General features: G+C 38.6%; 1 protein-coding gene across 3 annotated transcripts in view; it reads right to left on the reverse strand.

Moving 5' to 3' along the window:
- The window catches only part of LOC132384678 (aryl hydrocarbon receptor-like), a 190,684-nt gene that overhangs the window by 92,154 nt on the left and 80,736 nt on the right, over positions 1 to 17,794 (reverse strand). For all 3 annotated transcript variants that reach the window (XR_009508982.1, XR_009508981.1, XM_059956040.1), the window contains exons 3-5: positions 14,694 to 14,809; positions 12,651 to 12,740; positions 5,242 to 5,365 (exon numbers count right to left, since the gene is read on the reverse strand). Coding sequence is in view for 1 of the 3 variants with exons in the window: in XM_059956040.1 (XP_059812023.1) it covers positions 5,242 to 5,365; positions 12,651 to 12,740; positions 14,694 to 14,809 (330 nt within the window). In the remaining 2 variants the exon portion in view is untranslated. The remainder of the gene's footprint in view (positions 1 to 5,241; positions 5,366 to 12,650; positions 12,741 to 14,693; positions 14,810 to 17,794) is intronic.

Here is a 17,794-nt window from a genome sequence, read left to right on the forward strand (position 1 = left end):
ATATAAGCAACAGGGCTCATCCTTTTTCTTAAAAAAAAGTTCCTAATTATTGTTACTAATATGCTAATCAATGATAATCTCTGCTCAAAATTACCATGGCACATGAGAGAATTTTTAGAAGATTATCGTCCATTTGGGCACGCGGTCTCAAAAAGATTCGCCAACCCTGGAGTGGATCAGACCTCAATACCAAAGTTCTGCTGCAGATCTTCCAGATGTGGATGTGTTTGCGAGAGCCAAGTACTACACAGACACATAGAAAACCTACAGCACAATACAGGCCCTTCGGCCCACAAAGTTGTGCCGAACATGTCCCTACCTTAGTAAAATAGAGGGCTATAGGTAAGCCTACTAATTTCTAAGCTCCATGTATCTATCTAAAAGTCTCTTAAAAGACCCTAACGTATCCAGCTCCACCACTGTTGCCGGCAGCCCTTTCCACACACTCACTACTCTCTGAGTAAAAACCTACCCCTGACATCTCCTCTGTACCTACTCCCCAGCACCTTAAACCTGTGTCCTTGTGACAACCATTTCAGCCCTGGGGAAAAGCCTCTGACTATCCACATGATCAATGCCTCTCATCATCTTGTACACCTCTATCAGGTCACCTCTCATCCTCCATCGCTCCAAGGAGAAAAGGCTGAGTTCACTCAAGCTATTCTCATAAGGCATGCTCCACAATCCAGGCAATATCCTTGTAAATCTCCTCTGCTCCCTTTCTATGGCTTCCACATCCTTCCTGTAGTGAGGCGACCAGAACTGAACACAGTACTCCAAGTGGGGTCTGACCAGGGCCCTATATAGCTGCAACATTTCCTCTCAGCTCTTTTAAATTCAGTTCTACAATTGATGAAGGCCAATACACCGTACGCCTTCTTAACCACAGAGTCAACCCGCACAGCTGCTTTGAGCGTCCTATGGACTCAGACCCTAAGATGCCTCTGATCCTCCAAACTGCCAAGAGTCTTACCTTTAAGACTCGGAAGCTTTTAAAGAGCAACAGAAGATAACAAAAAAGGCAATACGCCAAGAAAAAATGAGGTACGAAGGTAAACTAGCCAAGAATATAAAGGAGGATAGTAAAAGCTTCTTTAGGTATGTGAATAGCAAAAAAATAGTTAAGACCAATATTGGACAATTGAAGACAGAAACGGGTGAATTTATTATGGGGAACAAGGAAATGGCAGATGAGTTGAACAGGTACTTTGAATCTGTCTTCACTAGGGAAGACACAAACAATCTCCCAGATGTAATAGTGGTCAAAGGAACTAGGGTAAAGGATGAACTGAAGGAAATTTATATTAGGCAAGAAACGGTGTTGGATAGACTGTTGAATCTGAAGGCTGATAAGTCCCTGGGACCTGATGGTCTGCATCCCAGGGTACTTAAAGAGGTGGCTCTAGAAATCGTGGACGCATTGGTAATCATTTTCCAATGTTCAATAGATTCAGGAACAGTTCCTGCTGACTGGAAGGTGGCTAATATTGTCCCACTTTTCAAGAAAGGAGGGAAAGAGAAAACAGGGAATTATAGACCGGTTAGCCTGACGTCAGTGGTGGGAAAGATGCTGGAGTCAATTATAAAAGATGAAATTACGACACATTTGGATAGCAGTAGAAGAATCAGTCCGAGTCAGCATGGATTTATGAAGGGAAAATCATGCTTGACTAATCTTCTGGAGTTTTTTGAGGATGTAACTATGAAAATGGACAAGGGAGAGCCAGTGGATGTAGTGTACCTGGACTTCCAGAAAGCTTTTGATAAAGTCCCACATAGGAGATTAGTGGGCAAAATTAGGGCACATGGTATTGGGGGCAGAGTACTGACACGGATTGAAAATTGGCTGGCTGACAGGAAACAAAGAGTAGTGATTAACGGGTCCCTTTCGGAATGGCAGGCTGTGAGCAGTGAGGTACCGCAAGGTTCGGTGCTGGGACCGCAGCTGTTTACAATATACATTAATGATTTAGATGAAGGGATTAAAAGTAACATTAGCAAATTTGCTGATGACACAAAGCTGGGTGGTAGTGTGAAATGTCAGGAGGATGTTATGAGAATGCAGGGTGACTTGGACAGGTTAGGTGAGTGGGCAAATGTATGGCAAATGCAGTTTAATGTGGATAAATGTGAGGTTATCCACTTTGGTGGCAAGAACAGGAAGGCAGATTACTATCTAAATGGAGTCAAGTTAGGAAAAGGGGAAGTACAATGAGATCTAGGTGTTCTTGTACATCAGTCAATGAAAGCAAGCATGAAGGTACAGCAGGCAGTGAAGAAAGCTAATTGCATGCTGGCCTTTATAACAAGAGGAATTGAGTATAGGAGTAAAGAGGTCCTTCTGCAGCTGTACAGGGCCCTGGTGAGATCCCACCTGAGTACTGTGTGCAGTTTTGGTCTCCAAATTTGAGGAAGGACATTCTTGCTATTGAGGGAGTACAGCGTAGGTTCACAAGGTTAATTCCCAGAATGGCGGGACTGTCATATGTTGAAAGATAGGAGCGACTGGGCTTGTATATACTGGAATTTAGAAGGATGTGAGGGGATCTGATTGAGACATAGAAGATTAGTAAGGGATTGGACATGCTGGAGGCAGGAAGCATGTTCCCGCTGATGGGCGAGTCCAGATCTAGAGGCCACAGTTTAAGAATAAGGGGTAGGCCATTTAGAACTGAGATGCGGAAAAACTTTTTCACCCAGAGAGTGGTGGATATGTGGAATGCTCTGCCCCAGAAGGCAGTGGAGGCCATCTCTGGATGCATTCAAGAGAGAGTTAGATATAGCTCTTATAGATAGCAGGGTCAAGGGATATGGGGAGAGGGCAGGAATGGGGTACTGATTGTGTATGATCAGCCATGATCACAGTGAATGGTGGTGCTGGCTAGAAGGGCCAAATGGTCTACTCCTGCACCTATTGTCTATTGTCATTAATACTATATTCTGCCATCATATTTGACCTACCAAAATGAACCACTTCACACTTATCTGGGTTGATCTCCATCTGCCACTTCTCAGCCCAGTTTTGCATCCTATCAATGTCCCGTTGTAACCTCTGACAGCCCTCCACATTATCCACAACACCCCCAACCTTTGTGTCATCAGCAAATTTACTAACCCATCCCTCCACTTCCTCATCCAGGTCATTTATAAAAATCACGAAGAATAAGGGTCCCAGAACAGATCCCTGAGTTGCACCACTGGTCACCGGCCTCCATGCAGAATATGACCCGTCTACAACCACTCTTTGCCTTCTGTAGGCAAGCTAGTTCTGGATCCACAAAGCAATGTCCCCTTGCCTCCTTACTTTCTCAATAAGCCTTGCATGGGGTTCCTTATCAAATGCCTTGCTGAAATCCATATACACTACATCTACTGCTCTTCCTTCATCAATGTGTTTAGTCACATCCTCAAAAAATTCAATCAGGCTCGTAAGGCATGACCTGCCCTTGACAAAGCCATGCTGACTACTCCTAATCATATTATACCTCACCAAATCTTCATAAAGGATTCTTCATTCAGGATCTTCTCCATCAGCTTACCAACCACCAAAGTAAGACTCACCAGTCTATAATTTCCTGGTCTATCTCTACTCCCTTTCTTGAATAAAGGAACAACACCCACAACCCTCCAATCCTCCGGAACCTCTCCCAACCCCAGTGATGATGCAAAGATCATCGCCAGAGGCTCAGCAATCTCTTCCCTCGCCTCCCACAGTAGCCTGGGGTACATCTCATCTGGTCCCAGCGACTTATCCAACTTGATGCTTTCCAAAAGCTCCAGCACATCTTCATTCAGTCTGCTGAAAATCATCACCAAGATCCTTTTCCATAGTGAATACTGAAGTATTCATTAATTACCTCTGCTATTTCCTCCGGTTCCATACACACTTTCCCACTGTCACACTTGATAAGTCCTATTCTTTCACGTCTTATCTTCTTGCTCTTCACATACTTGTAGAATGCCTTGGGGTTTTCCTTAATCCTACCTGCCAAGGCCTTCTCATGGCCCCTCCTGGCTCTCCTAATTTCCTTAAGCTTCTTCCTATTAGCCTTATAATCTTCTAGATCTCTAACATTACCTAGCTCTCTGAACCTTTTGTAAGCTTTTCTTTTCTTCTGGACTAGATTTATTACAGCCTTTGTACACCACGGTCCTGCACCCTACCATAACTTCCCTGTCTCATTGGAACGTACCTACGCAGAACTCCACACAAATATCCCATGAACATTTGCTACATTTCTTCCGTACTTTTCCCTGAGAACATCTGTTTCCAATTTAAGCCTCCAATTTCCTGCCTGATTACCTCATAATTCCCCTTACTCCAATTAAACACTTTTCTAACTTGTCTGTTCCTATCTCTCTCCAATGCTGTTGTAAAGGAGACAGCATTATGATCACTATCTCCAAAATGCTCTCCCACTGAGTGATCTGACACCTGACCAGGTTCGTTTCACAATACCAAATTAAGTACAACCTCTCCTCTTGTAGGCTTATCCACATATTGTATCAAGAAACCTTCCTGGACACACCTAACAAACTCCACCCCATCTAAACCCCTTGCTCTAGGGAGATGCTAATTGATATTTTGGAAATTAAAATCTCCCATCACGACAACTCTTATTATTACACCTCTGTTTCCCTATCTGCTCCTTGATATCCCTGTTACTATTGGGTGGTTTCTAACCTCCACCCATAGAGACTCCATTGACAATCCCTCCATGGCATCCACCCTTTCTGCAGCCATGACGCTATCTCTGATCAGCAGTGCCACGCCTCCACCTCTTTTGCCTCCCTCCCTGTCTTTTCTGACACATCTAAAACCCAGCACTTGAAGTAACAATTCCTGCCCCTGAGCCATCCAAGTCTCTGGCCACCACATCATATCTTCCAGTACTGATTCACGCTCTAAGCTCATCCACTTAGTTAGCGATACTCTTTACGTTAAAATAGACACATCTCAAACCTTCGGTCTGAGCGCATCCCTTCTCTATCACCTGCCTATTTTCCCTCTCACACTGTCTCCAAGCTTTCTCTATTTGTGAGCCAACCTCCTCTTCCACAGTCTCTTCAGTTCAGTTCCCACTCCCTAACAATTCTACCCAACACCACTCAGTTCTCATTGCTCTTTATTAATCTGTTGAGAAACAAGGGGATGTAGGGATTTTAAGTAAACTGTCCCCTAACCTCTGCAGGTGTCAAGACTAATAAATAAAGAGCTTCCTGTGGGATGCATTTCCTTACCTGGTTCTGATTGATCCGCAGCGGAAGGCAGTGATGGGTTTAGTGCCCAGTGCAGCTGCCGCCAAAACTCATCCCGATCTTCAGGATGGATCAGTTCAAAGACAGGCTGGTGCATGACAGCAGTCTAAACAGGGAAAAGGCAAAATGATCAGAATTTCTTTTCCATAGTATGATACTTTAAAGGCCTTAGGGTATTCTTTGTGTTTTGCCTCCCTTTGGTCATGTGAGGATGGGAAAGAATTAAATTGTTACAAAGAGCAGAATACCTTTCAGGTTAGTACAGGAAGTGATGTGACTGTAAAAGATATGCCATGACCTTATTGAATGGTAGAGCAGGTTCAAAGGGCTAATAGTATCCTTTTTTTACTTCTTAGGTTTCCTTGAGACATCATTGTAGAAACACAACATAATAGGGGGTGGAGTTTCAAGATGGCGACGTAAGCATCTGCCTTTTAGGCGCTCTTCATTTTTTCAACTATAATCACCCTTTAATCAAATCTTTTCGAACCTAATCATATGAGTTGATACTTTTGATTAACTTTTTTTTTCCTAAAACAATATTTGATTTAATCTTGTCAAACTTAAAATGGCTACAAGCAAGAAATTGTCTAAGGATCCTTTATCCATCGACGCTATTTCTCATCTTCTGGACGCTAAACTTGCAACTTTGGAAAGCAGGCTAGAAAGTAAATTGGAAAGTAAACTGGCAAGTTTGGAAAATAAGCTTACCACGAAAATATCTGAACTTGAAGGAGTTGTTAGATCGCTTGATACTAAGCTTCAATCGCAGGCATCAGATATTCAGCAGCATGAAGATAAGATTACGACTCTTGAAAAATTAATTTGTGAAAAAGTACATACAATTGAAGCGCTGGAGAAGGTACATTCGACTGTTAAAACATTAGATCAGTACAAGTCTAAAATTACTGATCTCGAAAACCGATCTCGCAGACAGAATTTGTGAATTATCGGGTTCCCCGAAAAAGTTGAGTCCGGTGATTTAACTGAATTTTTCTCTAAATTATTGTGGGAAATTTTCGGTGGTGAAGGTTTGCATACTAAACCTGTTATCGACCGTGCTCACAGAGTTGCGAGGTTTTCGGCTACGAGTGGCAAACCACGAGCTGTGATTGTTCGCCTTCATTATCCTCGGGAGAAAGAGCTTTTAATTCGATTAGCTCATAAAAAAGGTATGATTTCTCACAATAGCAACACATTTTGAATTGTTGAAGATTATTCATTCGAAGTAATGAGAGCGAGAATCGCTTTTAAACCAGTGATGGCAGAGATTCATTCGATTGGACTTAAACAAGCTTTAAGATTTCCAGCGAATCTTAGAATTACGTTGAACGACAACCGTCAGCAATTTTTTAACACTCCGGAAGAAGCGAAGAAATTCGTTGAAGAATATCGATCTTCTAGTGCAAGTTGAACTATGTGTTATGCTGAAGATTTTTTGGAGAGAAGATGCCATTTCATTTTAAGTTTTAACCTATGAAGCTGGGTTATAACTTCTTATCCTGATCTACGGGTCAGGTTTCTTTTTTTTTTACTGTCATCATTGTTTATAGATGCTCTTTTAATTTTTATAATATCTCTTTTTTTTATTATTCTTTTTTCTGTTTCGGATATACTCGTTTATATTTTGTAATAATGATTTACTTTTTTTTCAAGATGTCGTTTCTTCTTCCCATAAGACTTTGCTTTCTGTAAGCATTTATTTGTTTGCCTGCACTTGGAAATGGGACGAATGTTTTGGATTTTTTGGTCTTTTTTTATTATATATTGTAGTGTCTATTAAATCTTTTTTTAATCCTATTTTGATAACTTTTTTTATTAAATTTTTTAATAGGTTGCTGAACTTACATCTATATTTTGTAATATGGCTTTTTCAAAATGTTGTTTCTTCTTCCCATAAGTCTTTGCTTTTGAAACGTCATTTTTCTTGTATTTGAACATGGAATTTTTTTTAAAGGTATATTACACTTCCAAATTTTAATGTTTATACTTTTTTTTATTAATGATCGTTTGTTTTATTATATTATTTTTTTTCATTCTGATTGATATACATTCTCTCTTTGCAACCCTTTGCAACCTAAATCTGGGTGTTATATAGTTTTTTTAAATCTTTTTATGGAGCTGCCATCTTGAAATGGGGGTAATATTAGTGTTAGTTTATGCGCCTGCCGCTTGGCTTTCTTTCGAGGGGTGGGGGGAGGGGGTAGGGATCTTTTTTCACGCTTTTGCTTTTTATTTTTTTGCTTTTAGTTCATGGGCCGACTTCAAATTATTAATATTGGTGAGGTGTCATGTTCTCCGGTTGCTCCTGTACCATTTTTCCTTCTTCCTGAATTATGGGTTATGTGTTTTTTTAACCTTTCATGACATATACAATTACTATGAGCATGATGGATAAGTCTATTAATTTTATTTCTTGGAATACTAATGGTTTAAATCATCTGATTAAACGTAAAAAAATATTTAAAGTATTCCATAGACTAAATGCTAATATTATCTTTGTACAGGAGACCCATATTAGGAGGGAGGATAATCAACACTTTTTTAGCTTCTGGAAGGGTCAACAATTTCATTCGAATTGTACTGCTAAAATTAGGGGTATGTCTATTTTTATAGACCCCTCAATCTCGTTTATACATCATGAAATTATATCTGATCCACAGGGCAGATTTTTGTTGATTACTGGTTCACTTTTTAACCGAAAAGTGGCTTTAGTTAATATTTACGCTCCAAATTTTGACTGCCCTGATTTTTTTTTAAACGTTTATTTACTACCCGTCCTAATCTAAATGAATATATGTTGATAATGAGTGGAGATTTCAATTGTTGTTTGAATCCTTTGATGGATAGATCTAAACCTATTCGAACTCTTCCGAATAGATCAGCTTTACTTATTAACTCTTTTATGGTTGATTCGGGAATTACTGAAATATGGCGGTTTTTGAACCCTAAAGATAAAGAATTATTGTTTTTTCACATGTATATCATAGTTATTCTAGAATTGATTATTTTCTTATTGATCATCGTTTATTAGCAGATGTTATTGATTGTAAATATGATTCTATTGCTATTTCGGATCATGCACCTTTGAAGGTATCTGTCAAGATTTCGGACTCTTTCATTAATACTAGATCTTGGAGACTCAACACTACTTTGTTTCAAGATCCAGAATTTATTACCTTCATAAAACAGCAAATTGACTTATTTTTTTTCAACAAACTATACCGAAGAGATTGACAGAGGAATACTTTGGGACTCTTTTAAGGCTTTTATTCGTGGACAAATTATCTCATATTCTGCTGGTAAAAGAAAACAAAGATATTTAGATATAGCTTTATTGGTGGATAAAATTAAAGAAATTGATAAGATTTATTCCGTTACTCCTACCAAGGAACTTTATAAGAAGAGAGTTGAACTGCAAATGGAACATAGCTTATTGTTATCTTCTTCAATTGAGAATCAATTAAGACCAGGGCTCAATTTTATATCCATAGTGATCGAACTGGTAAATTGTTAGCGAATCAATTAAAAGCTATTTTGACTAAGCGACAAATTACTAAAATTCGTAAACAAGACGGTAATCTGACTACTGATCATAAAGAAATTAATAATACTTTCCAAGATTTTTATAAATCTTTATATCAATCAGAATTTGATGGTGATCTGTCTATGGTGGATAATTTTTTTAACAATTTGAATATTTCCAAATTGACAGATGAAGATCGAAGTTTATTTGATGCTCCTATTTCTATGGCTGAGGTAGGAGAGGCTATTTCATCGATGAATTCAGGGAAAGCTCCTGGCCCTGATGGTTATATTATAGAATTTTTTAAAACTTTTTCTTCTTTGCTTTCCCCTTGGCTATGTGAAATCTTTAATGATGCATTTATTAAGAAGAGACTACCCCAGTCCTTTTATGAAGCTACTATCTCTTTAATTCTTAAAAAAGATAAAGACCCTACTTTATGTGCATTTTATCGCCCTATATCGTTACTAAATGTAGACTCTAAGATTCTTACAAAAATTTTAGCTATTAGGTTAGAAAAGGTACTATCACAGATTATTTCAGGAGATCAAACTGGTTTCATTAGGAACCGATACTCCTTTTTTAATGTTAGAAAATTGATTAATATAATTTACACTTCCTCACCCACAACCCCAGAATGTGTTATTTCATTAGATGCTGAAAAAGCTTTTGATAGAGTTGAATGGACATACTTATTTAATGCCTTGAAGAATTTTAATTTTAATTCTAATTTTACATCATGGATTAAATTAATATATTATAAACCTGTTGCTTCTGTTCTTACGAATAATTATAGATCCTCTTTTTTTCAATTATCTCGTGGTACGAGACAAGGTTGTCCCTTAAGTCCTTTATTATTTAATATTGCATTAGAACCTTTAGCCATTGCTATTCGTGAATCCCCTAATATTTTTGGTATTACCCGTAATGAGAAATTATACAAGTTATCGCTCTATGCTGATGACTTGTTGTTATATATTTCTGATCCTGATAATTCTATTCCCGCTATTCTATCCTTGTTGGTTCAATTTGGTAGTTTTTCTGGTTACAAATTAAATTTGGATAAGAGTGAACTCTTCCCTTTAAATGCACAAACTTTACTGAATGACAGGATACCATTTAAAATTGTTACTGATAATTTTAGTTATTTAGGTATAAAAATTACCAAGAAATATAAAGATTTATTCAGATTGAATTTTTTACCTGTGCTTCATCAAATTCAACAACTTACTACTAGATGGTCTCCTTTATCCTTATCATTGGTTGGTCGGATCAATGCTGTTAAAATGATGATTTTACCGAAATTTTTATATTTATTTCAAGCCTTACCAATTTTTATTCCTAAGTCTTTTTTTGATAGCATTGATTCAAAAATTTCCTCATTTGTGTGGCAAAATAAAAACCCCAGATTAACTAAAAGACAGTTACAGAAATCTAAAAAAGATGGTGGTTTAGCTTTACCCAATTTTAGATTTTACTATTGGGCGAATAATATTCGGAATTTATTATACTGGAAATTAGATTTAGATTTACCATTGTGCCCACAGTGGGTAAATTTAGAATGTAATGGTACACAAGGATATTCTTTATTTTCTGTTCTTGGCTCTTCTCTCCCTGTTGATTTAGTTAAACTTAATAAATAGATATCTAACCCTATTGTCAAACATACATTACGAATTTGGTTTCAATTTTGTAAATTTTTTTACTCTAAAAAACTTCGTTCTTGATAGCCCTATCTTACTTAATTTTTTCTTTAAACCCTCTTTAACAGATCAAGCTTTTAGTATATGGAAAAGGAAAGGTATAATATGTTTTCGCGATCTTTTTTCTGAAGGTAGTTTGATGTCTTTTGATCAACTTTCTAACAAATTTAAATTACCTAAATCTAATTTTTTTTAGATATTTACAAATTAGAAACTTTTTGTATAAAGTTTTACCATCCTTTCCTAATTCAACTTTGATAGATTTTTCAGATATGATTTTTACTTTAAATCCCTGTCAGAAGAGATTAGTGGCTCTTATTTATAATATGATTATGAAGATACAACCAGAGATATCAGGTAGAATTAAACAGAAATGGGAAAAAGAACTTCAATACAATATTTCAACGGAAAAATGGGAAAAAATTTTACAAATGGTTAATTCTTCTTCTATATGTGCTAAACATGCTTTAATACAATTTAAGGTTGTACATAGAGCTCATATGTCTAAAGATAAGCTTGCTCGGTTTTATTCTCATGTTAATCCTCAATGTGACAGATGTCATTTAGATGTGGCTTCATTGACCCACATGTTTTGGTCATGTCCTACTTTACATAATTATTGGAAGGACATATTTTCTACCATTTCCTCAATTTGGAATATTGATTTACAACCTCATTTTATCACTACAATTTTTGGTATACCAAATGAAGATGATAGTCGATTCTCCCCTTCAATTAGACGAATGATTGCCTTTGTAACATTAATGGCCAGGAGATCTATATTACAAAATTGGAAAGAAGTAAATCCTCCTACCACATTTCAGTGGTTCTCTCAAACTATTTCTTGTTTAAGTTTAGAAAAAATTAGAAGTACTATTTTTGATTCATCAATTAAATTTGAAGAAACTTGGGGACCGTTCATTCGACACTTTCATATGAATTAATTTGACTTCTTCCAGACCTTTACTCTTATTATTCTTGTTCTGGTATGGAATTCCGGAGTTTTTGACACTATCATATACTTATAAACTATTATTATTGCCCATGTTAGTTTAAGTTTATTTTTTTTATTATTTCCTTAAATATACATTTTTTCTTATATTTTACATTTTTTTTCTTTTGATGATTATTTTTAATCTTTTCATGTATAATCAATATAGATTAGATTGATATTGTATGATCCTTTTTCACTGATAGTTTAATAAGATATTGTTATCTTGTTACCAATTTAATTTCAAATCTATTGTATTCATAACCTATTTAATATAATATTATGTTATGTTTTTTTTAAAAAACTAATAAAAAGATTGAAAAAGAAAGAAACACAACATAATAAAAGCCCACAGTGTGGTAGGGGTTACAAAGACAATGAATGAAGGATAAATATTGGTTCCTGCTCTCAGGCCCACAAGAGTAACAAAATGAAAGATGCACCAAAACCAACCTCTTGCAGTCAACAATGACTGCAGGGTTAATTACTTACATCATTGTCAGCTGATAAACAATGACACAGAGCAAAATGTAACCTTCTCCATCACACCCCCAATTAACCAATTTTCAATTTGTTCTGTGGGCAATTCCTTCCACTCGAACTTTATTTTGCAATCGCAAGACCCTATTGAACACCGATTGCTGCAGGGCTGTTTCCTTTGTTGGTGGGGAGACAGCAGTGTTGCCTCTGTTGTGAGGTTGAGGCCTCAAGCTGCAGGCTTGCCTGCTGCTACAGTCCAGTTGAGGAGATGCCAGAGGCAATGTAGTGTGGCATCCGCACTCGGTTGTGGGGTAGCCTCTCCCATCGATGCTGCCCTCCAGTGTTGGACTGGTGGAATTACAGGCTAGACCACTGGGAACACAAATTTGCAGGATTTGTCGCTTAAGGTCTCGGACTAAAAATGTGTTTTCTTGAGTGACTACATTCCTTATTTTTCTTTCTCACTATTTTGAATGCACATATATGTTTTTACACCTCGGCCCTGGAGAAATGCTGTCTCATTTGGCTATATTCATGTGCAGCTTGAATAACAATTAAATGATTTAATTTTGATTTGATTCATCATCTAAGGTGAGAACTGTATCCCCCACACCCAGTATTGATGTTGTCCATCACCATATCATTGTTCCTGCTCCTTTCCCTCTCTGATGTTACGAGTTCAGTTACTGACCTGGTGGAAGCCCAGGTACTCCTGCACAGTGGGAGATGCATAGAAGATGTCACCTTCTGCTGTCACTACCAGGACAAATCCATTCAGAGCCTGGAAGCAAAAAAGATATTGAACACTTGAGACCAACAATTCTACTAAGAGGAGGATTCTCCAAATAATGCCCAATGTAAGCTTGAGGAACAGCACTCCACAACCATCTGGGCACACTATAACCTTCAGGTCTCAATTCTGAATTCAAGAATATCAGACAATATGCTTTCTCTGCTTGTATCAAAATGGCCAGTTCTGCTAATAGATCACCTAACCTCCCTCATTAACAGATCAAGCAAACAGCCCAGTAAACATTGAAATCAACTAACCTCACTCTATTAGAGATCTTCCATTTGTCCTATTCAGCTCTTCTCCCATTCTTTGTTGAAACTTAAATCTCACTTGCATGAAGGGTCTCAACTTGAAACATTGACTGTCCACTTCTCTCCATAGATGCTGCCTGCCCTATTGAATTCCTCTGGCTATTGAATCTTGATCCAGATTCCAGCATCGGCAGTCTTCTTGTGTTCTTCATTCTACTTTTGCTATTATGCTGAAGAGTCTTTCCACCTGACGCTTACACTCTGTTTCACTCTTCACAGATGCTGCCTGACCAACTTGAGTATATCCACATTTTCTGTTTTAACTCACAAAAGGTTGCTATATCCAGGAAAAATTCCAAAACATATAAATGTGATAAATGGCCAATCGATATTTCCTTTCATAACACTTGTCAGGGAGTCAAAGAGCTGTATAACACAGACACAAGGCCTTTGGCCCAACTCATCTATGTTGACTGTTATGATATTTGCACTTCTCCCTTTCGGTTGCATTAGACTTGTACACCTCTATCCAAGTACCTGTTTAAATACCATTTCAAACCTTGTAACTTATCTGCATCTAGCACCTCTAGTGGCAGCTTGTTCCATATAACCACTACCCTCTGTGTGGAAAAACTTGCTCTTCAGGTCCCCTTTAAATTTCTTCCCTCTCACTTTAAACCTCTGCTGTCTAGTTTTAGACTCCTGGCACTGGGAAAAACACAAAGCATCAACCCAGGCTGCGCCCTCATTATTTTATAAATCTCTATAAGGTCACCCCTCAGCCTACTATGTTCTAATAAGAATAAACCCAGTGTATCCAATCTCTCCTTGTAACTGAAGTCCTCCATTACATGCAACATCCTGGTGAATCTCTTCTGCACTCTCTTTATTGCCACCACATCCTTCCTATAGTGTAGCAACCAGAAATGTACACAATACTCCATGTTCAATCCTACCAATGTTTTGTATGGTTACAACATGCCATCTCAGCCTCAGCCTATGAAGGTAGGCATGCCATTTAGTAAGGCTGGGATTAATATTGGCCAAAATATCTGGAAGATCAACACTACTCTTAGAATCATATAACACAGAAACAGGCACAGAGTTGTTCTGCCTCCTCACCATGTCCATTCTGACTATCAAGTACCCTTCTATATTAACCCATTTACCAACACTTGGTCCACAGCCTTCATTACAATGGTGATTCCTGTTTAAAAGTGTGCTACATGATTTTCACTGAGTGAGTGTTGCTTTATTGCATCAACTGAGGAGGAATTTCTTTAGCTGGAGGATGGTGAATCTGTAGAATTCATTGCCACAGACAGCTGTGGAGGCCAAATCATTGGGTGCATTTAAAGGAAAGGTTGATAGATTCTTGATTATTCAATGTGTCAAAGGTTATGGGGAGAAGGCAACAGAACACACTTGAGAGGGATAATAAATCAAGAATGAAGAAATGGCAGAGTAGGCTCAATAGGCCAAATGGCCCAATATTGCTCCTACATTTTATGGCCCGAAGGACAGTGCTTCTGACAGAATAGCACCCCAGCCCTGCCTTGGAATGCCAGATACTGTGTACAAGCTTGTAAAGCAGAAATTAAACCTGAGATTGCTTTCTCTCCATCTACCCATCCCTTGAAACAAAAAAACCATATGAAGAAGTGAAGAAATACCCTGGAACTTCATTTACCTGTAGTATCAGGTCCCCTTCTGACAGCATTAAGTTGCCGAGGTTTTGGAACAGCTTATCCATTCCATTGATGCCAGGCTGCTCTGTAAGACTCTCCTTCCTTTGTCCCAAAGCAACTGCAAGACAACCACAAGCACACTTGAAAGGCAACCAGGAAAAATTGTTTCTTCACATGCAGGAAAAAGGGAGAGATGCTGATTTAGTACACGTCTCAATCTAAGTGTGATGTTCGCAACAGGTGTCACACATCATGGTAACTATCAGGATTCTTACACCAGCAATACAAGAGCCACAGCCTCACAGTGACAGAGAACCTGACCTCAGATCCTGTCTGCATAGAGTGTGCATGTTCTTTATGTGACTAAATGGGATTCCTTCACTACATGCGGGTTGGTAAGTTAATAGGCTGATGTAAAGTGTTCCGGTGTGTACACGAGTTGTAGAATCTGTGGCAATTTGATGGAAAGGTTTGGAGAATATTAATGCTGGTTTGATCCCAAACAGATGGTTGACGGCTGGCCCACATCTCTCAATTCTATGATTCTTGAAGTGACTTGAAAATCTCAGTGCCTTCTTAGAGGCTCCTTGTCCATTTTGAGCAATCGGGGGATTCTCAAAACCAGGAAGGATATTACAATTTTTGTGTAGACTTTGAGATAATTGATGAAAGTTTTTTTTCCCCCCTCTATCCTCCCTGATAGCTCCTTCTGTGACAGAGCTTGTTACAGTATAAGGAACATGTGGCCCACCCACTGGAACTGTTGACCGTGAACATCAGCCTCAATGCTGGGGATGTTATCCTGGGGAGGATGCTGACATTGGTCATCCATCCTGCCAATAGATTTGAAAGAATCAGGATTGGTGGTGTTACCAAGGGTACAAGAGCCATGAGGATAGGTGATTGGCATAAATTAAATCTGACTGAAAAGTTAACCTTGTTTCTTTCTCTGCAATGCTGCCTGACCTGCAAAGTGTTTCCGGTATTCTCTTTTTGAATCATGTGTTAACTTTTAATGGTCATAAAACTTTTAATTTGAACCCCCAATCAATGTTATTTTAGCCACTTTAAAAAAAAATCTGAGGTAACCTTCAATTTGTGCGTTGCTTTAAATATGGGGAGTTGTTTTGGAAAGACAAATAGGATTTAGTAGAAAAAAAATAACACATCAGCCAGATGAGCCCCAGAATTACCTCATGCAGAAAGTAGTAAGTTATGGTAGAAACCTATATTCTATGTGATTAGTCCCAGATCCACAGCATTCACTGTATATAGGACTGGGGCAGGTCAAAGGCTGGTGATGCACAGACAGAGGAGGTAAGAGGGCAAGGGAGAAATTTATAAGTATTTCCAAACACCAATGATTCCCATCAAAACAAAGTTGAGAGATGGAATGGAAAGGACATTATTCTATGGTCAGGCAGTGTGAGCTGGGGATTAGTAGCTCACCTCAGACTAAGCACACAGAGATGATCAAAGGAAAAGGATCAGAAGTCAACTGAAGAAATGCGGAAAAATCTTGGGAACAATTAATTGATGGCCAAAGGCAATTCTGGGGGTAAGAACATTAGATTTTTCCCCCCAGTGACTCTACTTCCCCATGCTTTCTATAATGTTAACATAATAAAAATATGGTGTTGATTTAAAAGTCCAAGGCAAAATCAAGACAGTTTGCTAACTAGTCTTTTCAAAGATGAAGCATAACACTGGCTTTGAGAAGATCATTAAAGCAAATTGTGAGAGCTACATACCAACCACACCATGGACAGCCATACCAATTTCCTCCCCAGAACAGACTCCTCTTTACCACTATTGTAACTTGCTTAATATCCATTTCTGATCATTCAACCATAGCTTCAAACACCTTTCACTTGCCAGGTTACACCTCGGATACTAGACAGCATTTTGTACATATTAAAGGTATTATTTCTATGCAAGTTGCTTTCATTATTGGAGGGGAGGTGTAGTCTACATGATCTCTACGTTACACAATAAATGCTAAAACTGGCTCTTACTCTGACTTCTCTGTTTCTGGCCAAATACACTGTTCCAATGAAGATCAATGCAAGCTCAAGGAATAACATCTCACCTTTGGACGAAGCACGAGTTGTCAGAGAATGAACTGCCCAGTGTCTACAATATGTCCCTTTTGACAACTATTCAGCTCCCATTTCTACCTCCTTCAGACCAGTCAATTGTTTCTATATTTTTCCACTTTACTGTCCTATCTTGCACTGTAAACCCCCCCACCCCATATCATTCAGTCTCTCCTGTCCTCCACATCTTTTTAACTTTTCTTGCAACTTAACATTTTCTGGTTCTAATGAAAGGTTACCAACCTAAAATGTTAATTCTCCTCTTTTCATAGATGGTGCCTGGCCTGCTGTTTTTTTTTTTGTGTGTGGGGATTTCCAGCATCTGCAGTAATTTGCTTTGGGCTAAATATTAGAAGTTACTCCAAGCTCCATTAAGAGTTGCAGGTTTGAGAAAAATGTTGATGAGTTGGCTTCAAGAGCAGGCAGGACACGCCAATATCATTGTTAGTATCAGGCCGCCTTCAAGTTAATGTTTACTAGAGCGGCGAAGCGAAGTGATGATGGTGCTAAATGGCGACTCCTTTGCTTGCATCTTCGGGAAACAGCTCTATTTCTACCTTTAATATCTCTAATTTTCCCCTTTCAGGGTTCTTTTGAAGACCATGACCTGCAGTTACACGCTGACTTCGGTTCTTTGCGGGAATGGGACCCGTTCTCAGGTTTTCACAACTGGCCATTGTTTGGCACTCCAAGGGCTCAGCCGAAGAGTTCAGCTCGACTTTGAAGGCCTAGGATTTCAGAGCTCTGGAGACGGGCAGATCTAAGGTCGGTGTCACAGCAGGAGGTCTATGTGTCGTCAGGGGAGTCGGAATATCTACAGCTGTGTGACCAGAAACCTGAGATTTTGGGGCATAGAGGTCGAGAAAAGTGACGTAATCGACTTTTAACATCATAAACCAGTGAGTTGTTTGTTATGTCTCCCCTCTCGCTGTGAAACGGGGACACTTCGTTCTCCCTTATTAGGGAGACTGAGAGCTTGTGGCATGTCGAACGGGTGAACGAGTAGT

The sequence above is a fragment of the Hypanus sabinus genome, chromosome X1 (genome assembly GCF_030144855.1).
Source record: "Hypanus sabinus isolate sHypSab1 chromosome X1, sHypSab1.hap1, whole genome shotgun sequence".
Taxonomy (NCBI): domain Eukaryota; kingdom Metazoa; phylum Chordata; class Chondrichthyes; order Myliobatiformes; family Dasyatidae; genus Hypanus; species Hypanus sabinus.